At 42.3% G+C, this 27,503-nt stretch overlaps 1 protein-coding gene across 31 annotated transcripts in view; it reads right to left on the reverse strand.

Moving 5' to 3' along the window:
- Positions 1-7,730: 7,730 nt before the first annotated feature.
- The window catches only part of ZRANB3 (zinc finger RANBP2-type containing 3), a 321,730-nt gene continuing 301,957 nt past the window's right edge, over positions 7,731-27,503 (reverse strand). For 24 of the 31 annotated variants that reach the window (XM_074008957.1, XM_074008961.1, XM_005573010.5 and 21 more), the window contains 2 exons: positions 26,715-26,846; positions 23,546-24,311 (listed from right to left, as the gene is read on the reverse strand). In XM_074008957.1, coding sequence (XP_073865058.1) covers positions 24,213-24,311; positions 26,715-26,846 — 231 coding nt within the window. In that variant the 3' untranslated portion in view covers positions 23,546-24,212. Of the gene's footprint in view, positions 8,032-11,156; positions 11,238-23,545; positions 24,312-26,714; positions 26,847-27,503 lie in introns of those variants that run through there. The other 7 variants (XR_012421088.1, XR_006691008.3, XR_012421091.1 and 4 more) reach the window with 2 other exon arrangements.

The raw sequence follows: 27,503 nt of genomic DNA on the forward strand, positions 1-27,503 counted from the left end.
CCCACCCTAGTAAGCCTGAGGGTACTGCAGGAGACCAGGGCATATCTCAGTCCTTATCTCAACCACATAAGACAGACATTCCCAGAGCTGCTGTTTATAAACCTCCCTGCAGTGCATTCCTTTCCCAGGGTATTAATATTCCTTGCTAGGAAAATAATGTAGCAATATCTCTCGTACTTGCACATCTGTTTATAGGCTCTCTGCAAAAAGAAAAATGTGGCTCTTTTTGCCCAGCCCCGCAGGCAGTCAGACCTTATGGTTGTCTTCCCTTGTTCCCTAAAAATCGCTGTTATTCTGTTCTTTTTCAATGTGCACTGATTTCATATTGTTCATACACACATTTTACAATCAATTTGTACAGTTAACACAATTATCACAGTGGTCCTGAGGTGACGTACATCCTCAGCTTATGAAGATAACAGGATTAAGAGATTAAAGTAAAGACAAGCATAAGAAATTATAAAAGTATTATTTGGGAACTGATAAATGTCCATGAAATCTTCACAATTTATGTTCCTCTACTGCGGCTCCAGCCAGTCCCTCCATTCAGGGTCCCTGACTTCCTGCACAGTGTTTGAGGTGATGGATATGCTCATTACCCTGATTTGATTAGTACACAATATATACTTGTATGAAAACATTACACTGTACCCCATAAATATGTACAATTCTTATGGTCAATTAAAAGCAAAAGTTCAGGCTGCACATGGTGGCTCACACCTATAATCTCAGCACTTTGGAAGGCTGAGGTAGGAGAATCACTTGAGCCCAGGAGTTCAAGGGCAGCCTGGGCAACATAGTGAGAACCCATCTCTATAAAAAGAAAATAGTAAAAATGGCTGGGTACAGTGGCTCAGGTCTGTAACCCTAGCACTTTGGGAAGCCGAAGCAGGTGGATTTCTTGAGCCCTGGAGTTTGAGTCCAGTCTAGGTAACATGGCAAAACCCTGTCTCTACAAAAAATAACAATTAGCTGGATGTGGTGATGCATGCTTATGGTCCCAGCTACTTGGGAGGCTGAGCCCAGGAGGTCAAGGCTCAGTGAGATGTGATCGTGCCACTGCACTCCAGCTGGGGTGACAGAGTGACACCTGTCTAAAAAAAAAAGGAAAGATTAGCCAGGCTTGGTGGCATGTGCCTGCCATCTCAGCTACTTGAGAGGCTGAGGTTGCAGTGAGCTGAGATTGCACTGCACTCCAGCCTCAGTGACAGAGGTAGACCCTGTCTCAAAAAACAGAAGTTAAAAAAAAAAAAAGGAGCGTGGCACTGACTTAAAGTAGTCCAATAGAACAGATAGAGAGTTCAGAAGCAGACCTGTCCATATAAGGAAACTTGAGTTTTGATAGAGACAGCAAGGCAGATCAGTGGGAAAAGACGAGATAGTTAATAAACCTCTCATACAAGGATGAGAAGTTATCCTTGTATCCCAAGAAGAAAAATAAAATTGGATCCCAATATCACTCCCTACTCAAAAATCAATTTCTGGTAGACTAAATACTGTTCTGTAAAACACAAATACATAAAACATTTAGAATATTATGTAGGAAAGTAGCTTTAAAATTCCAAAGTAGGGAGGTCTTCTTAAATAAATACAAAGGAATTATGAACCGTAAAGGAAACACAAAGAATATGAACCACAAAGGAAAAGATGGATACATTTGACTCCATTAATATTAAGGACTTCTGTTTAACAAAGAAAGAAAATACAGAATGAGGCCAGGCGCAGTGGCTCACGCCTGTAATCCCAGCACTTTGGGAGGCCGAGGTGGTGGATCATGAGGTCAGGAGAGTGAGACCATCCTGGCTGACACGGTGAAACACCATCTTTACTAAAAAAAAATAGAAAAAAATTAGCCAGGCGTGGTGGTTGGCACCTGTAGTCCAAGCTACGCAGGAGGCTGAGGCAGGAGAATGGCGTGAACCCAGGAAGCGGAGCTTGCAGTGAGCCAAGATCGTGCCACAGCACTCCAGCCTGGGCGACAGAGCAAGAGTCCATCTCAAAAAAAAAAAGAAAAGAAAAGAAAAGAAAATACAGAGTGAGAAAAGACAAGCTACAGACTAGGAAAATAAATTTGCACCTAGACAACCAATATGGATTATTGTGCAGAACAGACTTTACAATCCCTCCCTTGAATCAGTAAGAAAAGACTAAAAACTTAATAGCAAACTACACATACACACACAAAGATAGGAACAGGTCTGTCATAGAAGAGGAAAGAGGAGTGAGCAAAACACATAGGATAAATTTCAACCTCATTAGTATTTAGAAAAATGCAAATCAAAATCATGAGACACTATTTCACACATACCAGATGGGCACACATTTTGAAGTTAGACAATATTCAAATGTTGACAAGGATTCTGAGCAACAGGAACTCATTTTCATTGCTGGCAAGACTGCAAATTGGTTCAACTTTGGAAAATAATTTTGCATTACCTAAAAGGTTTGAACAAATACACACCCTACAGCGCGTAACTCTGCTCCTGGGATGTACTTTAGGGCAGTGGTCCCTAGACCAGCAGCATCAGTATCACGGGGGAACTTGTTAGAAATGCAAATTCTCCAGCGGCTAGACTTCCTGAGCCAGAAACTCTAGGGCTGGGGCCCAGCAACCTGGGTTTCAGCAAGCCCTTCAGGTGACTGATGCACATCCAAGTGTGAAAATGTTTGCACACATGGACACCAGGAGACATGAACAGCCATGTTCACGGCAGCACTTTAGAGAAATCACAGACTGGAAATTGATGTCCTTCAACAGTGGAAAGGATAATTATTTTTTATCAGAGAATAGTGAAAAGAAATGAACGACTATTATTACACTTATTGGCATGGTGAGTATGTATCACAAACGTAAAATCGAGTGGCAGAAGCATGTCACAGGGGCGTATATGCAGTACAATTTCATTATCTAAAGGTCAAAAACAAGTAACTCAACAATAACCTGTTTAGGAACATGCACATATGTGGCACTCCCATAAAGAAAAGCAAGGGGCTGCTTTCCACACAACTCAGGAGAGTGAGTGTTTACAGGGAGGGAAAGGGAATGTACTTGGGCGGCAGGGGACCAGGTTTAAAGGCAGAGGGAATACTTCATTTTTTAAGATAGGTGGGAGGTACACTGCTGTTCATTTTACTATTTAAAAAACAGAGTTCAGGCCAGGCGCAGTGGCTCACGCCTGTAATCCTAGCACTTCGGGAGGCTGAGGCTGGTGGATCATTTGAGGTCAGGAGTTTGAGACCAGCCTGGCCAACATGGTGAAACCCTGTCTCTACTAAAAATACAAAAATTAGCCAGGCGTGGTGGCGCGTGCCTGTAATCCCAGCTACTCGGGAGGCTGAGGCAGGAGAATCACTTGAGCCTGGGAGGCAGAGCTTGTAGTGAGCCGACATGGTGCCACTGCACTCCAGCCTGGGTGACAGAGTGAGGCTCTGTCTCAAAAATAAATAAATGAAATAAAATAAAAATAGTATATATTTCTATCCTAGTGTGGGACTAAAAGTTTCCATCACAGAAGATGCAGGATTGCATTATCGAGCGGTCAACGCAAAGGCTGCAGGCAGCCCGTCAAGCCTGAGGCCTGAGTCTGAGGGTCCATCTGGGAGCCCCCAGCTGGTCTGGCTTATGCAGACTGGCAGCAGCTTGCATAGTGATGGGGACAATTTTGGATCTTACAGCCGGGTTTGAAGGCATGAGTTCGGGAGGATGAGGGAACGCAGAGTCCCACTTGTGCCTCTCCACCCCGGGCCTCAGTGGGGCCTTCCCTTTTGCCACCTGACCTCGCCAGCGCCTTTGTGTCTTCTCTCCTCCCAGTAGGATAAGAGCTTTAGCCAGGGCCTGAGTGGAGGACAGAAGCCAATTCCCAATTTATGAGAACCTTTATAACACTGCAGTTTTATTGTGTATGTCTTGTGTGTATCTGTATACGTATGTGTGGGTACACACACACAACAGAAAAGGATATTTATGGTTGTGAGTGGTAATTTTTTAAAACTCTTTATTTCATTTACATGAGCATTTAGGAAAGTCACCTGTCTTTATAAAAAAATCCTTTTAACAAATATTTCCCTAAAATAATGACAGATGGTCAGTAGGTCATTCAGTCACATGACAGAGATTTAGCCTCTCAGTGATCAAACCCACCGCTCTGGTGGCTGCGTGGAAGGGGGTTTAGGGAAGGCCAGGCTGGAGGTGTGGCCGCGGGAAGATGCCCCCTGGGGCTGCTGCTCTCCAGGTACACGGATGCTACTGTTTCTGGGAGTCACAGGTAGGCACGTGCTGCAGAAACACGGTCGTGTTCATCACTCGTTTCTCACAGGGCCTGCTGGCCTGCAGTAGTGGAAAGGATAAATGGCGTCTATGCAGCCAGAGCTGTGTATAGTACAGGAAAGAGCTGAGGAACGTCTTCTGGAGCTCAGGAAGGGTGCCCTCCTTTTGGGATCCACCCATCCTTCAAGACCGAATCCACAGGAGGTATTTATGCAGGGACTGGGGCTGACCCCACCGAGAAGGATTTAATGCATCCTCTCAACAAAAGACAGCCTTTTTCAACGACAGGAGGCTGGTCAGAGACCCTGCCATCTGGGCCCTTAGCAGATCTCAGTGTCTGAAACAAGCAGGCTTCGCAGGGAAACTTCAACCAGGCACTGTTTTTCACAGAAGGCTCACATTTGACAGGAAGGGAATGGTACGTAAGTTCCAGGAGCACAGGGTTGGGTTCCAGGGTCAGGAGAAGCAGGGCACCCAGAAGAGCTAAAGGGACCGAACGCTGCAGCCCCGTTATGTTCCTGACCCTCAGAGGGACAGACCCTTCCCTGCTGCGGCTTTTAGCTCCCACCAGACGGGAATGTGCTGGGCAGGGAACAATGACTGTCTGTTTAAATTATCCCCAAACCTAGCTCTGAGCACATTTCCTGATTTGGAGGGAGGAGGGGAGGAGGTGCTTCCACTGCAGGACTTGATCTGGAAGGCTGCTTTGGACCTCCGGACTTATCCGGTCCGGCGGCTTCGAAAACGCCAAGTTCTTACAGGAATTATCAGCTGACTCTGTCATAGGGTTCTGGACAGCTTAGGATCCTCCGACCCTCGATTTCTTTATTTCAACAGGAAGATAGTTCTTTTGTTCCCCTTTTCTAAAAGAATGGAAAATGTCATACTGCGTTTCCATGGAGGCCTCTAAAGAAAGATCATTCTCCTTTAGAAGAGCATCCAAAAAATTACACTCAAAACAAATCTTCTTTTGGCAGGACACCATTTAATCAGCTGGAAGATATTTATGCCTGTGCTTATAATTCTATGGCTTGTCGTGGGAAGGGAGAAGAGGAAGTTAGGAATCAAATGCTCCCTCATTTTTTGGAGGAATGATTGGAAGACTCTGGGAAAACATCCTAAATTGTTAGGTTTGATATTTAGCCATCTTAAGTTCACTAGAAACAATAGTTTTCTTGTTAATAAAAATAACCATAAAAATAGAATAATAACAAGTAAGGGCAGAGATCATGTCAAGTAACTGTGAGGATGTATTTGGTCCCTCCGTTAGTCAGACTGATAAAATAGTCCATAGAGCAGATGCCTTAGTAGGAATTCTATAAATTCCCACTGAGCACTGGAATTGGTGTTTTTTTCTCAGCTACCCTGATTTGCTTCCTTTTAAAGATCCATGTGCTCTTGAGCCGTCCAGCAATACACCTATCAAAATGTTACCTGTTAGGTGCAAAGGCCTGGCCCATGGCTGCTCAGAATCAAGAGGGTTTGGGGGAGGTGGGAGTAGGATGCTGGATGAAAAATTTACCCATAAAATACTGGCATGGGCTCCAAAATGATGCTCCCCGCAGCCCTGGAAGCCAGTGCCACCCAAGGAGACCTACACTTCCCGAGGTTGAGCACGCTCAGCTTGTTAAACACCAGGACACACAGAACGAAGTATAAACCCACCGGGGTTCCTCTGGGATATTTCCATGCACCAAGATTTCTGACCAGAGTAAGCCAGAAAATGTCTCAATTCTTCCAGTGGCAAAACGAGGATATGATATCTGCCTTTTACTTGCCACAGAACCCCTAAGATTCAGGACTGATTTCAGCAAAACTACACAATGGGTGAAGCATGTATTTGAAATCCTGCCATTTCAAACTAATCATCCAGTTTACCAATTGGTCAGGCCCACTCCTCGGACACCCCCACTTATAAGCCACCCCCCATTACACTTCCTTAATACGGCAGAGCCTTCATGCTAGCTAATCTAATGAATACCTCATGCCTGCACAGAGGAGGCCAGCTGTGACTGTCAGGATACATTGTGCCACAGATGGGCAAGCCTCTCAGTCTGCTAGATGGCACATTCTTGAGGGGCAGGGACCATGTTTTATTTACATTGCTCTTTAAACACCTACATGATATATAATATGTGACTAATTAATTGAGCATGCACATGAGTCTATAGAGAAGTATATTTCCTATAATTCCTTTTAGCTAAGCTAGGTGGCATTTCTGTTATGAAATAGTTCAGATTTCCAAATTTGTGTATGTTGGAAGGTATACAGAATGGCAGTGATCACTGTGACTTCAACCAAACTTCAGAGCGTGGAAACAGGTAACCACTCTAAGGGTTTTCTCTTAACCACTTCTCTCTTTTTTTTTTCTTTGAGATGGAGTCTTGCTCTGTTGCCCAGGCTGGAGTGCAGTGTCATGATCTCTGCTCACTGCAAGCTCCACCTCCTGGGTTCACGCCATTCTCCTGCCTCAGCCTCCCGAGTAGCTGGGACTACAGGCACCCGCCACCATGCCCAGCTATTTTTTTTTTTTTTCTATTTTTAGTAGAGACAGGGTTTCACTGTGTTAGCCAGGATGGTCTCTATTTCCCAACCTCGTGATCTGCCTGCCTTGGCCTCCAAAGTGCTGGGATTACAGGCGTGAGCCACCGCACCCAGCCTCTTTTTTTTTTTTTTTTAACAGACAGGGTCTCACTCTGTTGCCCAGGCTGGAATGCAGTGAAGTGATCATGGCTCACCGTAACCTCTAAGTCTTGGCCCCAAGAGGTCCTTCCACCTCAGCTTCCTGAGTAGCTGGGACTACAGGTGTGCACCACCACACCCAGCTAATGTTTAAAATTTTTTTGTAGACAAGGAGTCTTGCTCTGTTGCCCAGGTTGGTCTTGAACTCCTGGCCTCAAGCAATCCTCCCACCTCTGCCTCCCAAAGTGTTGGGATTACAGGTGTGAGCCACCACAAGCAGGCTGCCTTGCTTCTCTTTATAGTTTCACCACATAGGAATGTATTCCCAAACAATACACTATCAAGTTGAGGTTTTTTTGTTTTTGTTTTTTTTTGAGACAGAGATTTCGCTCTGTTGCCCAGGCTGGAGTGTAGTGACTGAGTCACGGCTCACTGCAGCCTTGACCTGCTGGGCTCAAGTCATCCTCCTACCTCACTCAGCCTCCAAACGCCTGGGACTACAGGTGCACACCACCATGCCCAGCTAATTTTAAAATTTTTTCTAGAGATAGTATTTCACCATGTTGGCCAGGCTGGTCTTGAACTCCTGGCCTCAAGCTGTCTGCCCACCTCGGCCTCCCAAAGTGTTGGGATTACAGGCATGAGCCACCGCGCCTGGGCTGCTATCCAGTTTAGCTTCTTTTTGATCTTGTAAGTGAAATCACAGTGTATGTATTCATCCTGATTTGTGTGGTACTTTGTATATGTGACATCACCATGTTGATAGACATAACTTCATTGATTTTCACAGCTGTATAGTATTTTATTATGTGAATATATCCAATGTATCCATTCTTCTGTTATGAACATTGGGGTTCATAACCGACTTTTTGCTGTTACAAACAGTGCTCTCTGAGCAACCTGGGGAGTGACTCCTCCATCACATGCAGTTTCTCCAGTGTGTACATTCAGTGAAGGATCTGCACCTTTGACTTCATTTGATAATGTCCAGTTGTTTTCCCAAGCGGCTGAACTAATTTACAGTCCAACTAGTTCTGGATGAGGGTTCGCTTTAGTCCATATCCTTACAGGCTCTTGGATGGCTGTTGACAAAGACAAGTTTTTTTTCTTTTACCAATTTGACGGTTGTAAAATAGTATCATTTTATGGTTTTGTTTTGGAGACAGAACCTCACTCTGTTGCCCAGCTGGAGTGCAGTGGTGAGATCTCGGCTCACTGCAACCCCTGCCTCAGCCTCCCCAGTAGCTGGGACTACAGACGCGTGCCACTACGCCCGGCTAATTTTTTGTATTTTTAGTAGAGATGGGGTTTCACCATGTTGGCCAGGCTGCTCTCAAACTCCTGAGCTCAGGCAATCTGCCTGCCTCAGCCTCCCAAAATGCTGGGATTACAGGTATGAGCCACTGTGCCTGGCCTCTTACTACGGTTTTTTTTTTTTTTTTGGCGGAGTCTCGCTCTGTGGCCCAGGCTGGAGTGCAGTGGCCGGATCTCAGCTCACTGCAAGCTCCGCCTCCCGGGTTCCCGCCATTCTCCTGCCTCAGCCTCCCGAGTAGCTGGGACTACAGGCGCCCGCTACCTCGCCCGGCTAGTTTTTTGTATTTTTAGTAGAGACGGGGTTTCACTGTGTTAGCCAGGATGGTCTTGATCTCCTGACCTCGTGATCCGCCCGTCTCGGCCTCCCAAAGTGCTGGGATTACAGGCTTGAGCCCCCGCGCCCGGCCTTCTTACTACGGTTTTAATCTGCATTTCCTGAGGCTTATCATCTTGTACTAAATTTGAAAAATTAAAAACCTAAAAGAATTCAGACGTCCTCTTTGTCTTGCTCAATCAGCTCTATTAAAAACTTCCTGCAAGCAGCAGGAATTCTACTGCATGGATGTTCACAGCACGAATCCCCACAAACAGGGCAGAACTTCTCAGGGTTGTAAAATGAAGCCGAAGCTGCTGCCAGCACTGCTGTTACCGGAAGTGGCAGGCACTGCTGTTACCGGAAGTGGCAGGCTCTGTGCTGGACTGAGAATGAAATGTTGCTGCTTCCAGAACAGAAGACGAGCACAAAATGGCTGTGCACACGCCCATCTCTCCCTGCTGGAAGCTTATGGCCTAGAAGACAGAACCACTCACCCACATGTCGAGGGTTAGTCTTAGGAGGGATGGAGGGATTCCCTGTGGAGGCTTCTGTTTTAACAGCGACTTCCCAGCCTTCTACAGATTGAAGCCTTCTTTGCATGGGAACCGTCTCACCTAATCCAGTGCGCGTTTTGAAAAAGGAAGGAACAGAATGCCCTTCAGTAAACCCGGCCGGGCACAGTGGCTTACGCCTGTGATCCCAGCACTCTGAGAGGCCGAGGCGGGCGGATCACCTGAGGTCAGGAGTTGGAGACCAGTCTGGCCAACATGGCGAAACCTGGTCTCTACTAAATACGCAAAAAAATTAGCTGGGCATGGTGGCGGGTGCCTGTAATCCCAACTACTAGGGAGGCTGAGGCACGAGAATTGCTTGAACCTAGGAGGCAGAGGTTGCAGTGAGCCAAGATCACGCAACTGTACTCCAGCCTGCGGGACACAGAAAGACTCCGTCCCCCACAGCCCCCACAACAACAAGAACAACGACGACAACAACAACAACAAACAAGAGAACCAAATCAAACCTTACCTCACACATCCCATTTTGGAAGTGGGTGCTTATAGCCGTGCTGCCAGTACAGCAGCCACTGCCACAGGTGGCTACTGAGACTGAGGAACTGAATTTTTAATTTTGTTAAATTTTAATTTAGAAACTAAAGCAGAATAAAATATTTTTCTGCGAAGCACAACATTATTGTTTTGGTAGTGATACATTTCACTTTAGTCATTGAAAATTTAGCGTCTTTGAGATGTTCTCTAGGTATACAAAATGTATTTTGAAATATTTAGTATAAAAATCACCAATTTTTATATTGTTACATGTTAAAATAATATTTTGAATACAATGGTTTAAGTGAAATATATTGTTAAAATATTTATCTGTTCCTTTTCACTTTTTAAAGAAGCTACTAAAAAATTTAAAACTATATATGTGGATGACATCAGGCAAGATGGTAGCGTGGGAAATATAGGACTCTGTCTCCCTATCTAGATAATTACACTGGCAGAATCTGTTTGATGTAACTATTTTGGAGCTCTGGAGTCTATTCAAAGGCTTGCAGCTGCCAAAGGAAGGCTTGGACAGTAAATTGCAATGAATTTTGGTCAATTTCAGCTCTTTGCATGGTAGTGGCTAACCATCCCTTTTCCCAGCTCCATGGGAGTCAGTCATGCATGTGTACCTGGTGCAGCTTGCACACAGCTTGTGGGAGTTAGAGAAGGGAATAAGGACCTTGTCTTCCAGATATCAGGGATCTATGTTCTGAATGCTGCTTCTGATCATGGAGGTGAAGACACAGAGGCAGGTTCCACTGTTGCAACCTCACCATGTGAAGTAGGTTTCAGAATATTTAAAGACCCAGAGCCTGTTATCTCCTGCCCCCTTCGTTATTCCTTCTTTTCCCTTTTGGAAGCCACATTTGAACAATGGAACATCAAAAAGCAGCTGCATATATAGGGAATTCAGAAAGTCACTACATATGTCCAGGGAAAGATTTAGGCTCAGAAAATACCCAAGAAGAGATTAAATTTACACCTTGGGTGAATGCCTGGCACAAAGTCACCCTACTACAATAAGAACAGCAACAACAGGGCGAGCGCAGTGGCTCACGCCTGTAATCCCAACACTTTGGGAGGTCAAGGTGGGCGGGTCATGAGGTCAGGAGTTTGAGACCAGCCTGGCCAATATGGTGAAGCCCTGTCTTTACTAAAAATACAAAAAAATTAGCAGGCATGGTGGTGCACACCTGTAGTCCCAGCTACTCAAGAGGCTGAGGCAGAAGAATCGCTTGAACCCAGGAGGTGGAGGTTGCAGTGAGCTGAGATCGTGCCAACGCACTTCAGCCTGGGCGACAGAGCGAGACTCTGTCTCAGAAACAAAAAACGAAAAACAAAACAAAACAAAAACAAAAAACAACAGCAATAACAAAACCCAATAAGCCACAAACCTTGGGGAAGAGGAGAATCTGATTTCCAGAACTAGCCAAAATATAAAATTCAAATGTCCAGTTTTCAACAAAAATTACAAGGCATAAAAAGAAACAGGAAAGTATAGCTAATTCAAAGGAAAAAATTAACTCACCAGACATAGTCTCTGAGAAAGACCAAGCAGTAGAAAACTTTTTCCTAGACAAAGACAACTGTCTTAAAGATGTTCTAAGACCTAAAGGAAGAGGCGGACAAAGTCAAGAAAATGATGTATGAACAATATGGAATTATCAGTAAAGAAACAGAAAACATAAAAGGAACAAAAAAGAAATTTTGAGCCAGGCGTGGTGGCTCATGCCTGTAATCCCAGCACTTTGGGAGGCTGAGGTGGGCAGATCACCTGAGGTTAGGAGTTTGAGACCAACCTGGCCAACACGGGGAAACCCTGTCTCTACTAAAAATATAAAAATTATCTGGGTGTGGTGGTGCAGCCCTATAGTCCCATCTATTTGGGAGGCTGAGGCCCAAGAACTGCTTGAACCTGGGAGGTAGAGGTTACAGTGAGCTGAGATTGAGCCACTGCATTCTAGCCTGGGCATAGAGTGAGACTCTCTCAGAAAAAACAAATTTTTTTTTTTGGAGCTGAGAAGTACAATAACTGAAATGAAAATTTTATTAGAGGGATTCAAAAGCATATCTGAACAAGCAGAAGAGAAAATCAGTGAATGTGAAGAAAAGTACAATTGAAATTATTGCCTGACATGGGCAAGGACTTCATGTCCAAAACACCAAAAGCAATGGCAACAAAAGCCAAAATTGACAAATGGGATCTAATTAAACTAAAGAGCTTCTGCACAGCTAAAGAAACTACCATCAGAGTGAACAGGCAACCTACAGAATGGGAGAAAATTTTTGCAATCTACTCATCTGACAAAGGGCTAATATCCAGAACCTACAAAGAACTCAATCAAATGTACAAGAAAAAAACAACCCCATCAAAAAGTGGGCAAAGGATATAAACAGACACTTCTCAAAAGAAGACATTCATACAGCCAACAAACGCATGAAAAAATGCTCATCATCACTCACCATCGGAGAAATGCAAATCAAAACCACAATGAGATACCATCTCACACCAGTTAGAACGGCAATCATTAAAAAGTCAGGAGACAACAGGTGCTGGAGAGGATGTGGAGAAATAGGAACACTTTTACACTGTTGGTGGGATTGTAAACTAGTTCAACCATTGTGGAAAACAGTATGGCAATTCCTCAAGGATCTGAAACTAGAAATACCATATGACCCAGCCATCCCATTACTGGGTATATACCCAAAGGATTATAAATCATGCTGCTATAAAGACACATGCACACGTATGTTTATTGTGGCACTATTCACAATAGCAAAGACTTGGAATCAACCCAAATGTCCATCAGTGACAGACTGGATTAAGAAAATGTGGCACATATACACCATGGAATACTATGCAGCCATAAAAAAGGATGAGTTTGTGTCCTTTGTAGGGACATGGATGCAGCTGGAAACCATCATTCTCAGCAAACTATTGCAAGAACAGAAAACCAAACACTGCATGTTCTCACTCCTAGGTGGGAATTGAACAATGAGATCACTTGGACTCGGGAAGGGGAACATCACACACTGGGGCCTATTATGGGGATGGGGGAGGGGGGAGGGATGGCACTGGGAGTTATACCTGATGTAAATGACGAGTTGATGGGTGCTGACGAGTTGATGGGTGCAGCACACCAACATGGCACATGTATACATACGTAACAAACCTGCACGTTATGCACATGTACCCTAGAACTTAAAAGTATAATAATAAAAAATAAATAAAAAAAATTATTGCCTGAGGAACAAGAAAGAAAAAATATTAAAGAAAAGTGAACAGAGCCTGTGAGATCTGTAAGACACCATAAAGCAGACAAACATATGCAGTTTGTGAGTTACAGAAGGAGAAGAGAGAGACAAGCAAACCCACAATGAGACACATTCTCCTAAATAAAATTAAAAAAAATAAAAGAATTTGTCAAACACCAAACACAGAGAGAATCTTAAAATCAGCAAAACAGAAGTCATTCATCACACTAAAGGGTGCTCAAAAAAATTATCAGCATATTTCTCATCAGAAGTCTTGGAGGCCAGGAGGCAGTGGGCTGATATATTCAAAGTGCTGCAAGAAATAAAATGGCCAACCAAGATTCTTATACCTGGCAAAACTGTCCATCAAAAATGAGGGAGCAATTAAAATATTTCAGAATAAATAAAAGCTGAGAGAGCTTATTACCACTAGACTAACTCTGCAAGAAATGCTAAAGGGAGTCCTATAGGTTGAAATGAAAGGATGTGAGACAGTAGATCAAAACCATGTGAAGAAATATCTCCAGCAAGGATAAAGCCTTTCTTCTAAGATTAGGAACAAGACATGCCTGCTTTCACCATTTCCATTCAGCACTAACGGAAGTTCTAGCCAGAGCAATTAGGCAAGAAAAAAAAAAAAAAAAAAGAAAAGGCACTGAAATCGGAAAGGATGAAGTAAAATTATCTGTTTGCAGACAACATGATCTTAACACAGAAACCCCTAGAGATTCCACATTTTAAAAATGTGGTTTCGCCATGTTGGCCAGGTTGGTCTTGAAATTATAAAAGCTACTATTATTGTAACTTTGGTTTGTAACTCCAGTTTTTGTTTTCACATGCCTTAATAGAATAATGCTTAAAAAAACAATTATTAGTCTATGTTTTTGGACACACACTACATAAAACTAGAATCTTGTAGCAATTAATAAATTAAAGGGGTTGAGATGAAGCTGTATAGAAGTAGAGTTTCTTTATTTTATTTATTCATTTATTTATTTTTGAGACAGAATCTCACTCTGTCACCCAGGCTAGAGTGCAGTGGCACATCTTGGCTCACTGCGACCTCTGCCTCTTAGGTTCAAGCGATTCTCGTGCCTCAGCCTCCCAAGTAGCTGGGATTACAGGTGTGCACGATAACACCTAGCTCATTTTTGTATTTTTAGTAGAGACGGGGTTTCGCCACGTTGGCCAGGTTGGTCTTGAACTCCTGACTTCAGGTGATTCTCATACCATGGCCTTCCAAAGTGCTGGGATTACAGGTGTGAGCCACCGCGCCTGGCCTAGAAGTAGAGTTTCTATATGCTACTAAAGTTAAGCTAGTATAAATCCTTCTCAAATTCTTCTAAGAAACTGAAGAGGAGGAAACATTTTTTTTTCTTTTTTTCTTTTTTTTGAGACAGAGTCTTGCTCTGTTGCCCAGGCTGGAGTGCAGTGGTGTGATCTCAGCTCACTGCAGTCTCTGCCTCCCAGTTTCAAGCGATTCTCCTGCCTCACTTCCTGAGGAGTTGGGATGATAAGTATGTACTACCACACCTCGCTAAGTTTTTTATTTTTAGCAGAGACAAGGTTTCACCATGTTGGCTGGGCTGGTCGAGGAAACAATTTTTAACTCATTCTATGAAGCCAACATTGCCCTAATACCAAAGCCAGACAAGGACACCACAAGAGAAGAAAAATACAAACCAGTATCCCTTATGAACATGGATGCAAAAATGCTCGACAAAATACCAGCACACTGAATTCCGCAGCATATTAAAGGATTATGCACTATGACAAAGTTGGATTTATTCCTGGAATACAAGCATGATTCAACATATAAAAATGGATCATTGTAATACACCACATTAAAAGAATAAAGGACAAAAACCACATGATCATCTCATTTGCTGCAGAAAAAGAATTTGACAAAATTCAACACTCTTTTACGATAAGAACAATCAACAAACTAGGAATGGAAACTACCTCAACATAATAAAGGCAATATATTAAAAAAAAACATAATTAACACCATACTGAATGATTACAGACTAAAAGCCTAAAAGCCTTTCTTTCAAGATCAGGAACAAGACATGCCTGCTTTCACCATTTCCATTCAGCACTAACGGAAGTTCTAGCCAGAGCAATTAGGCAAGAAAAAAAAAAAGAAAAGGCACTGAAATCGGAAAGGATGAAGTAAAATTATCTGTTTGCAGACAACATGATCTTAACACAGAAACCCCTAGAGATTCCACATTTTAAAAACTCTGTAAAAACTAATAAATGAATTTAGCAAAGATGCAGAATATAAAATGTGCAAAAATAAGTTTCATTTCTATACATTAAAAATGAACCAATTGAAAAGGAAATTTAAAAACAATTATATTTATACTAGCATCAAAAAGAATAAAATATGTAGGAATTAACCATGAAAGGGAAAGACCTATAAACTAAAAACTACAAACATTGCTGAAAGAAATTATAGAAGATATAAATAAATAAATGAAAACACATTCTATGTTCATGGATTGGAACACTTAATATAGTTAATGTGTCAATACTACTCAAAGTGATCCTCAGATTCAATGCATTGTTTATTGATATGGTTTGGATATTTGTCCCCTCCAAATCTCATGTTGAAATGTAATCCCAATGTTGGAGGTGCGGTGTGGAGGCAAGCATTGGGTCATGAGGGCAGACCCCTCATGGCTTGGTGCTGTCCTTGTGACAATGAGTTCTTGTGAGATCTGGTGGTTTAAAAATATGTGGTACCTCCTCCTGCTCTCACCGTATGAAACACTGGCTCCTCCTTTGCCTTCTGCCGTGAGTATAAGGTTCCTGAGGCCCTCACCAGAAGGAGAGGCTGGAGCCATGCTGGTATAGTCTGCAGAACTGTAATCCAATTAAACATATTTTCTTTATAAATTACCCAGCCTCGGGTATTTCTTTTTCTTTTTTCTTTCTTTTTTTTTTTTTTTTGAGACGGAGGTTCGCTCTTGTTGCCCAGGCTGGAGTGCAATGGTGTGATCTTCACTCACCGGAACCTCCACCTCCTGGGTTCAAGTGATTCTTCTGCCTCAGCCTCCCGAGTAGCTGGGATTTACAAGCATGCACCACCATGCCCAGCTAATTTTGTATTTTTAGTAGAAACAGGGTTTCTCTAAAGTTTCTCTCTAAGTTTGTCGGGCTGGTCTTGAACTCCTAACCTCAGGTGATCCGCCCACCTTTGCCTCCCAAAGTGCTGGGATTACAGGTGTGAGTCATGGCACCCAGCCCAGGTATTTCTTTATAGTGACACAAGAATGGCCTAACACACCTATCAAAATCTTACTGATATTTCTGTGGAAATAGAAAAGTCCATCCTAAAATTTATATGGAATCTCAAGGGACCCCAAATAGCCAAAACAATCTTGTAAAGAAATCAGAGGCCTCACATTTCCTGATCTCGAAATTTACTACAGAGTTACAGTAATCAAAACAGTGTAGTACTGGCATAAAGGCAGACATACAGACCAATGGAATAAAGTACAGAGCCCAGAAATAGATCCATACTTGTTGGAAATCAAATGATTTCCAACAAGGGTGCTAAGATCATTTAATGGGGAAAGGACAGTCTTTTCAACAAATGGTGCTGGGGAAACTACACATCTACATGTAAAAGAAGGAAGTTGGGCCTTAGCTAATGCTAAATACAAAAATTAACATGAAATAGATCAAAGACTTAAATGTAGGAACTAAAACTATAAAACCCTTAGAAGAAAACACAGGGGAAAGGCTTCAAGGCATTGGACTTGGCAATGACTTCCTAGATCTGACATCAAAAGCACAGGCAACAAAAGAAATAACAGACAAATTGGGCTTCATAAAAAATTTAAAACTTTTGGAGTAAAGTTCATTCAACTGAGTAAAACGACAATTCACAGGATAAGAGAGAAGATTTGCAAATCACATATCTGGTAAGTAATTAATGTCCAGAAGATATAAATAACTCCTAAAACTCAACAATAAATTAGCAAATAATTCAATTCAAAAATGGGTATAGGACTTGAATAGATATTTCTCCAACAGTAATATATGAATGGCCAATAATAATATGAAAAGATGCTCAACATCACTAATCATTAGGGAAAAGCAAATCAAGACCACAGTGAGATACTATTTCAAACCCATTAGGATTGCTACTATAAAACGAAGCAAAACATAAAGTGTTGGTGAGGATGTGGAGAAATTGGAACCCTTGTGCATTGCTGGTGGGAATGTAAAATGTTGCAGCTGTAGAAAATAATGTAGCATTTCCTCAAAATATTAAACTAGACTTATTTGTTCCAGCAATTCCACTTTTGGGTACATACCCCAAAGAACTGAAAACGGAGTTTCAAACAGGCATGTGCATACTCATATTCACAGCAGCATTATTCACAACAACTGAAAGGTGGACCTAACCCCAATGTCCATGGTAGATAATAATGAAATATTATTTGGCCTAAAATAGGAAGGAGATTCTGACACATGCTTCAACGCGGATAAACCCTGAGGACATAATGATAAGTGAAATAGGCCAGACACAAAAGGACAAATATTGTATGACTGCACTTATATGAGGTGCCTAGATTATTAGTCAAATACATACTGACAAAAAGTAGAATAGTGGTGTTTTCCACTATTCTTACATTGTTGTAAGGAAATACCTGAGACTGGGTAATTTATAAAGAAAAGATGCTTAGCGCTAGGTGTGGTGGCTCACACCCTGTAATCCCAGCACTTTGGGAGGCTGAGGTGGGCGGGTCACCTGAGGTCAGAAGTTTGAGACCAGCCTGGCCAATATGGCTAAACCCCATCTCTACTAAAAGTACAAGAATTAGCCAGGCATGGTGGCAGATGCCTGTAATCCCAGCTACTCGGGAGGCTGAGGCAGGAGAATCACTTGAACCCAGAACACGGAGGCTGCAGTGAGCTGAGATTGCACCACTGCAAGAGCAAGATTCCATCTCAAAAAACAAAAACAAACAAAAAAAGAGGTTATTTGGCTCATGGTCCTGCAGTCTTTATAGGAAGCATGGTGCTGGCATCTGCTCAGCTTCTAGGGAGGCCTCAGGAAGCTTACAATCATGGCGAAAGGTCATGGGGGATCAGGCATGTCACCCGGTGAAAGCAGGAGCAAATGAGAGAGAGAGCGGCGGGGAAGTTGCCACACACATTTAAAGAACCAGATCTGGTAAGAATTCATTATCATGAAGACAGCACCAAGCCATGAGGGATCTGCCCCCATGACCCAAACACCTCCCACCAGGCCCCACCTCCAGACTTCAGATTACAATTCAACATGAGATTTGGGTGGGGGCAAATAGTCAAACTATATTAGGTGGTTACCAAGAACTGGGGAAAGAGTTTCATGAGTGCAGAGTTTCAGTACGGGACAACAAAAAAGTTCTGGAGACGCATGGTGATGATAGTTACACAATAATGTGAATGTACTTAATACCACTGAACTGTACATTTAAAAACAATTAAAATGATAAATTTTACCACAATAAAAATTACATATATGGCTTGTATTATATTTATGTTGGATTTACCGGTCTAGAAACACAACATGTTTTATAGTTAATTGTGATTAGTGGTCATAATTCACAAATACCTTTTTTTAAAAAAAGCAAAAACACCCTTGCCAGGATTTATTTGAACAAAATCAGCTGCCTGACCTCTACTTAACTACTAATATGAAACCACACTGGCATATGGCACACTAAGAAAGGGATTCATTTTTTTTTTTTTTGAGACAGAGTCTCGCTCTGTCGCCCAGGCGGGAGTGCAGTGGCAGGATCTCGGCTCACTGCAAGCTCCACCTCCCGGGTTTACGCCATTCTCCTGCCTCAGCCTCCTGAGTAGCTGGGACTACAGGTACCCAGCACCCCGCCCGGCTAGTTTTTTGTATTTTTTAGTAGAGACGGGGTTTCACCGTGTTAGCCAGGATGGTCTCGATCTGCTGACCTCGTGATCCACCCGTCTCGGCCTCCCAAAGTGCTGGGATTACAGGCTTGAGCCACCACGCCCGGCCCCAGGATTCATTTTTACTTACAAGCTGCAGCAGGCACAGGAACCAAATAGGCCACAGAGATGCACATTAGGCTGGAGAAAGGGCAGGCATTGATGTCAGGGTGGCAGATGGTTTCTAAGGCCCAAGGGGAGTTCAAGACTAGTGGACACATGACCAGGGTCCAGGGTTAGGGTAGTATTTGAGCAATGGTATTTCAATAGGAACTGATTTTGTCATCATGCTGTATGCACAAGATGGCATACAGTGATGCAACATGAAATACCTCTTCCTCACACCTCAAGTTTGGCTAAAAGAAGAAATGTTTGGCCTCTCTCTATCCTCACTTCCTCCTCCCTAAAGGAAGCAGAGTGACTTATCCGATTGGTAAATTTGGGAGAAGCAATGGAGGATGAAAACGCCTGCTCCCTTTCTCTCTGATCAGCCTGTCTACAGAACAGACTGCTTTTATGTGCTGAGGATAGAAGCCCTCAAGTTTGGCCTGGGGATCCTTCTCTCATTGTCCCCAAGATGAAGTCAAGTGACTGCAGGCATGGGTTTTGGGGTAAGTTTGCTTGTCCTCCAGGATAGATTAACTCTTACTTTCCTGCACGGGGGCTACCCCAGGGCCCCAGTTGAACACGGAGGCCCTAAGGATTAGAGAGCTTGATGGGTGCTGCAGATTCACGCATGATTTCAAATTCTCTTTTATTAACTTAAAAACTGACATTGTCAATTCCATCTGTCTGATTTCTGCGTCTCATTTCTCAGCTGGTCCCCAGTTTGATGTGAGGAGAGAGGCATTCGAAATTATCCTTCCTAAACCTCCTAAGAGCAGTTTTCAAAACAGTAAGAAGAACAAAAACCACATAACAATATTTCATGTATGGCTTTAAAAAATATCCATTTGATGAAAGCCAAGACATAAATTAAGTCATAGTTCTGTAAAAACATTTCTGCAGGATTGCAAAGGCTGTAAGCTGAAGCATAGCAATCTGGGTTACACCAAGAAGATTGGACTGTGTCTGTGGCATCTGTGTGTAAATGATGCATGCCAAGCACTTGCTAGATTCAGGCAGCACAAGAGTGCTTTCTTTAGCTCATTGTGGAGGCAAAGTTGAAATGACGTTGGGCTTTTTTTTTTTTTTTTTTTCCCTGAGATGGAGTCTCGCTCTTGTTGCCTGGGCTGGAGTGCAATGGTGCAATCTCGGCTCACCACAATCTCTGCCTCCTAAGTTCAAGCGATTCTCCTGGCTCAGCCTCCCAAGTAGCTGGGATTACAGGCGTCCACCACCACACTTGGCTAACTTTCTGTATTTTTAGTAGAGACGGGGTTTTACCAGGTTGACCAGGCTGGTCTTGAACTCTTGACCTCAGGTAATCCACCCGCCTCGGCCTCCCAAAGTGCTAGGATGGTTTTTGTTTTTGTTTTTTTGAGGCAGAGTCTCGCTCTGTCGCCCAGGCTGGAGTGCAGTGGCCAGATCTCAGCTCACTGCAAGCTCTGCCTCCCAGGTTCACACCATTCTCCTGCCTCAGCCTCCCAAGTAGCTGGGACTACAGGCGCCTGCCACCATGCCTGGCTAATTTTGTTTTTTTAATTTTATTTTTAGTAGAGACAGGGTTTCACCATGTTAGCCAGGATGATCTCGATCTCCTGGCCTTGTGATCCACCCGCTTTGGCCTCCTAGAGTTCTGGGATTACAGGTGCGAGCCAATGAGCCCAGCCTGGATGGGCTCTTTCTTAGACTTTAGCTTCATATAGTTTAGGTGTCTGGCGGTTCTCCAACCTAATGATGACATCTAGTTGCAGGGAAGGCAGATGTGTAAGAGCAGAGAGACCATGAAATATAAACACGTTAGCAAATGTGGAATAATTAACAATATTTTTAAGGTGTACCAGAGGCCAGTTTCCAGAAAATAGCTAGAAGCTACTGCCAGAAAGACCTTAGTCAATGATTTGAGGGAGGTGGGAGAGAAACTGCTAAGGCAGAGAGGCAGGTAGTTGGAACACAGAATGTATTTTAATAACAGTGACATTTCTCAGTGGTAATTATGAACACAACCAGGGTGGCAAAAACACCCTTAACCGTATAAAGCAACTGACAAACTTGAGATAGGAAAAAACTTTTTCTGGTAGTTGGATATTCAGTTAGATTAGTGCAGTGACTAGGAGCCCACAATTTTCCAGTTCAAAAGAACAAATGATGGAATGAGAGAGAGGCTAATAATATGCAACAGAAAATGAGATACTATTTCTACAATTTATTTTTGATGTTTGAGAGCCATGATTCTGTATCCTATGAGTAAACACAATCTATTTACTGTAAAGAGCGCAAGAGCATTGACTTTTTTGTCACGTAATTTAAAATGCCTCATACTTTTTTATTTCTAAAGAAACTGTATTTTAAATGTTTCACTCAAGAATCTGAAGAAGAGATTTGATTTATTAGCAAGATGTATGGGCAGAAAATCCTTTTTCCATCCAGTTAAGAAAATGTAGAGGGTATTCACTTGTCCCAGGAAAATCTCCTCAAGAAATGTATGTTGCGCTGTAATTAACGCTAAGAGTGGGCGTCTTTAACAATTCCATATGAATTCTTCTTCCTGGCTCTGGGGCTACTAAAAGCAACTTTACTAGTCATCAGAATGTGTCTGGGATCAATGTCACCCAGTGACGGGAACAGGAAGGCAGGCCAGCCTGATGCTGACTGTGCGGTTTGAGTGTGTGAGCCCACCATGCTCCGGAAGTCCTCCCCACCCTACCCCTACCCACAGGCATATTTTCATGTGGTTTTCTATCGTAAGCGGGTTCCTTCCTCAGCTACCACTTCCCAGCTCTGTTCCCTGGATCCAGAGCCTTTTTTCTTTTTTGAGATGGGGCCAGGCTGGTCATGAACCCCTGGGCTTAAGTGACCCTCCTACTTCAGCCTCCTGAGTAGATAGGACTACAGGCAAGTGCCATCACACCTGGCCAGAGCCTTTTTTTGTTGTTGTTTTCTTAGCCTCAACTGTATCTTGCACCTTCTGAGTCTTTTCAGAGCCGGGCCTATTCTTTTACACTCATTCTACCCACCTGTGTTTTTCACTCCATCTCCAGAGTGGCAGCAGCTATCTTCTTCCTGGGGGGCATCTGCACTTCTTTCTGCACTCAGGATCTGCTGCTTGCTCTGATACTTTCTGTGTCCCTCTGTCATAACATCCCATTTGCCTACATAGTGGGGAGCTTCTGTTTCAGATTGTGAGGAGGAAAGAACAGTCTCCTCAAGATGCCCTTTTGGTCTTGGTTATTAGATCAATCTCTATCTTTATTTTCAGTCTCAGAACCCTTCGTCTCAATGTGCCCAAGTAATGCAAACCAAGTTAGGGGAAGGCAGGACATAAAGCTCTGAGACATGTCAGGAAGGGATGGGGATGAGCCAGTCAGCATCCTGTACAGCAAATGCTCACTGCTCCTTATGGCATTTTTAATTAGAATTCTGAAACCTGGTATAGACTGAGCCTAGCTTCATAGATTGTTTCACCTCAAATCATCACACAGTTCTTACATGTGAGAACTTTCTCCTTAGAATTATCACCTTAGTGTGATCTGAAGAGCGAGTTCCCCTCAAATTTGACCTACTTAGACATTGCTTGCAAACACCCCATGCTGGAGGAAAGGCAGCGTGCCTGCTTCTTGGCTCTCAACCATGACAAATCCTAGGTTACCTTAGCAATGAGGCAGAAAACTGCAAAGAGAGCCTGACCAACTAAGCAGAAAGGAGGCCAAAGAAAGCCCAACTTCATTTATAAAATAACCAACATGATTTGATCTCATATAATGAAATAGAACCTGAGGAACAACTGTGGTGGTATAATCTTTGATTGTTTAATCTTTCTAAAAACAAGTCCTTTATGTTGTAAAACACTAGCTATTAATTAACATGGGAAAATGCTCAAACTAAAGAAGTGTATGTCCTAGTAGTATTTACAAACAGCTCCCTTTTGGGAATGTAATTCTTCCTTGGTCCTGTATTTTGTATAGTTCTGACTCTTTGCTCTCATGATTCTGACATATTGCAGGATTAGGCCCCGGGTTTGTTTCATTATCACTCTTATTTTATGTCAACATTTTAATGTTATCACTGTATCTTTAAATGCATATAACCATCTGATTATGCCTTATTATAAAGTGTTTTATCATCATCACTCTTTTTAAAAGAAGTACCAGAAACATACCTTTAATAACAGAGGGTTTTAAAAACAGAAAATGAGAACCAGAAGACAAAGAGTATTTTGACAGTACGCCTAGTTTGTTTGTTTGTTTTGAGACGGAGTCTCGCTCTGTCGCCTAGGCTGGAGTGCAGTGGCGTGATCTCGGCTCACTGCAAGCTCCGCCTCCCGGGTTCAAGCCATTCTCCTGCCTCAGCCTCCTGAGTAGCTGAAATTACAGGTGTGCGACACCATGCCTGGCTACTTTTTTGTATTTTTAGTAGAGATGGGGTTTCACCTTATTAGCTAGGATGGTCTCAATCTATCTCCTGACCTCATGATCTGCCCGCTCTGGCCTCCCGAAGTGCTGGGATTACACGTGTGAGCCACGGCGCCCAGCCAACAGTAAGCATAGTTTGATTCATTTTTTAAAAAAGATATTCAAGCTTAAGTGGCATTTTACATTTTATGTTTTCAGTTATTTAATAGTTTTAACAATTACTTTACACAGAACCCCCAAATTGTCCGCAAACACCATAGGTATTTCATTTTGAAAAGGATATTTTTGATAAAGATGACTGGCTAAAAAAGCAAGAAAAGCAACACCCAAAATGTGTACCCCAAGCTCATTCTGGAGGTATTCAGTGTACAATCTCTCTTGAATCCTAAGCAAGCTGGTAATGCTTGGCCCAGAATTCCCAAATAATGATTTGTGTCTGAAATTTCCCATGAGGTTTTACAATGTTCCATTCATACCCATGACAGTCCAGAACAATACTAATCCAGAAGCATTTTTAGGTAATTGAGAGTACATTTTTTAAACACCATCTATGCACAATACAGTGATTAGGCATATTAGGGGTAAAAAGCTTAACAAAACATTGCTGAAACATAATTGCGAGTCTGCATCAAATCAAAAAGGCCACAGAAATATTTAGTATTGTATCTTAGTTTCTGTTAAGTACTTTCAAAATGTAATTAACACTAAAATAATTAGTACAAGAGAATTTGAGTTCTTGATTTTTGTTCAGAAAATTTTTACTCTTAATATATTAAACAAACATGGAAAACTTTTGTATTAAAGTCTTCCACATGTAAAACATTTGTCATTCATTCATATCTTTTTCTACTTTACTTCTTCACCAAAAATCGTGTGATGTCTGATCCATGCTTTGATGCTAGAGATTGTCTTCTCACCTGGCTTCTTTCCTTAGCTTGTCTGGCAGTTCTCTAAAAGTTAAAAAATATGCATGTGTACATGTTAGGAAAAAAGCACTGGCTACAGAAGCTCAAAAACTCTTTGTATTGTTAGTCTGGAAAATCTACACTGTCACTACACCCATTTCCCAGTGGCTGGCTATTAAAGAGTTACCAAACGACAAGGCAGAGTATCTCGGCAGCTCTGGCAAGTCCCTGAGGTCCTAGGTTCTTAGAACCAACGTAGCAGGAGAAAACATACAACTTAGGGGATGTCTTGCTACCCAGTGAGAGCATGAATTCCTCATTTGGAGAATAGGGAGGCCCTGATTCTCCCATCTAAGCGGGAGTGTTTTTCTTTTTTTTTTTTTTGAGATGGAGTTTTGCTCTTTCGCCTAGGCTGGAGTGAAGTGTTGTGATCTCAGCTCACTGCAACCTCTGTCTCCCAGGTTCAAGCGATTCTCCAGCCTCAGCCTCCAGAGTAGCTGGGATTATAGGCACCTGCCACCACACCCAGCTAATTTTTGTATTTTTAGTAGAGACGGGGTTTTTGCCACGTTGGCCAGGCTGGTCTCGAACTCCTGACCTCAGGTGATCCACCTGCCTCGGCCTCCCCAAGTGGGAGTTCTTAAGGCAACTTGGGATTACCCAGTGAAGAAAATCTACCCACTTCCTATTCTCTGATCCCAGAGGCCATTTCCAACTCAACAGATGAGCTGGTATAGAAAATAAAATGACGCAGACCAGAACTGGATTCTTCCACTAATCCCACAAGTAACATTTTTCATGAGAATCTAAAAAAATAATTACAGAAAGGGCTGCATTTTCTTTGGCTACTTCTTAATTCTCATATAGGTCTTGAATTTGCTACTAACTTGCACAGCTGAGAAATCAGATGACTTTTTTTTTTCCACCTGAAGTCCATGTGAGGTGATCCACGTGGAAAGAGTAAGGACAGAAGAGAAGCTTACGGTGGGGGGCGGTGGGTGGCTCACACCTGTAATCCCAACACTTTGGGAGGCTGAGGTGGGTGGATCATCTGAGGTCAGAATTCGAGACCAGCCTGGACAACATGGTGAAACCCTGTCTCTACTCAAAACATAAAAATCAGCTGGGTGTGGTGGCGGGTGCCTGTAATCCCAACTACTCAGGAGGCTGAGGTAGGAGAATCAGCTTGAACCCGGGAGGTGGGAGGCGGAGGTTGCAGTGAGCCGAGATCGTGCTGAGATCACGCCACTGCTCTCCAGCATGGGTGACAGAGCGATACTCCGTCTTAAAAAAAAAAAAAGAGTAGTAAAGAGTTCATATATTATAAACATTGGCAAAGGATCTGAAATAGTTCTCAAAAATTTAAATATAACTGATTAGCATCTTTTTAAAACATCAGTGTCTTTAGCAAACAAAACAATTTCAGGCCTTTCTCCCCTTGCACCACAATGGCACCCACTGACCGTACCCAGTGGCAGTTAAGTGGGCTTCTGGGGTCATAAATGAGTAAAGTTCTTTGGAAAACAGTTTGGTGATAAATTCCTACATTGTCAAAAATATCCAAATACTTTTGACTCAGTGATTTTTACACATGATAATCTACCTTAAGGAATGACCTCAAAATGCAGAAAACAGTTTTGTTTACAAAAAGTGTGCTTGGTGGCATGATGTATAAAAGCAGAAAAATTTAAATAAGTATTAATCAGTATGGGAATGGTTAAGTAAAGTACAGTAGAGATCTGCTCAATAGAATATTGTATTATGCAGTCATTTTAGATGATGTAAGTTATGAATGGTTAGAGAACATGAGAAATGCTTAGATCTTGCTGTAACTGAAAAAAAGTTGAATACGAAGTTGCATATTGAATATTTCTAAGATGATCTCAACAGGTAAATCCCATTACCTTTTACTGGACTGCCTGTAAAAAATTTATCCTGGTAGATAAACAATAGTATGTGTTTTTTTCCCTCTCATTCTAAGCAACAGGTAAGTAACTACCAAAAGATGGGGCAGAGTTAATTGGTTTCATACTTTGGCCAGCAATGAAACCTTTGTATGTTGAACTGAGTTGGTCCTAGAGATAACTTATCAATGTTTTCAGATATTTCAGGATATCCTTAGTTATATGCAAACATGTATCACTGCCCCAATTCACCAAACTGGAAGTTTGGGTCTCATCAAGACAATATGTAAATTGTATTCATTTCTTTCTTGGTAGTGGTGCAAATGTCTTGGTCCTAGAATGAATGAAAAGGGAAGCAGCTTTTCTTGCATCTGTGACACGGGCCTTGAGAGGAAAGGCAAGTGTTAGATGATGAAAGGAGTAAAATGCGCCTCGAATCTCAGACCAGGAATAAATTCATCCACATAATCTTCCACACCTGTGTGCACAATTTTCCATCTGACTTCTCAGGATGCAGTCAAAGCTATATGAGAGCTTCACTGACCTCTTTGTGACAGACTGTGCAGAGAGTCTGCAGGTTGTCCAGGGAACACTGTCCTCCTCCCCCATACACTGGCTTGATGTGATCCACCTGCCAGAAATGTCCTTCCCCTGGGTTTCTTATCATTTCATTTAGCTGCAATAAGAATACAAGTCAGCAATTTTCAACATATACTGCAAGAAGTGTTTGTTGGTTTTGCATTGTGCAATCATGTTTATACAGGAAAATCATGGGGAAAAATACATCAGGAGAGCTTTGAATAGCTTTTATTGTGAGTAGAAAAAAACCCTCTGTTTGAAGTTTGAAAGCAATAAGATGTGTTTTTTTTCTCCCTTATCTCATTTTGAAAGAATTACAAGAAAATATAAAATACCAAGACTCCTGACAGATTGGGAAAAACTGGTTTTTCTGCACCTGTAAGTTAGTTTATATATTCACTAAACCAAATCTAAGAAAAGCATAACAATAGGTTAGAAATTTAAAACTTCTCAATACTACTGAGTCAAACAATCTTTAATTGTTGACCTAAATGCTTTTGTCACTACACAATGGCAGTTTAATGTCAATAGCTATTACCTAAAACTTTTATACTATTCACCAGAGAACTTTCCAAGTTACGTGAACTGGAATGAAATTTCTAGAACAAATATCTGTAACTTGCATATTTGGAATAATTAAAGATGACCATTTAAAGTAGCCTTTATTTAGGCCAGTCCATATATACACATTTTATATTTAATCAGTGATAACCTACATTAAAATGGGATGTATTTTATCATTTTACCTGAGGTA

Source organism: Macaca fascicularis, chromosome 12 (assembly GCF_037993035.2).
Source record: "Macaca fascicularis isolate 582-1 chromosome 12, T2T-MFA8v1.1".
Lineage (NCBI taxonomy): Eukaryota > Metazoa > Chordata > Mammalia > Primates > Cercopithecidae > Macaca > Macaca fascicularis.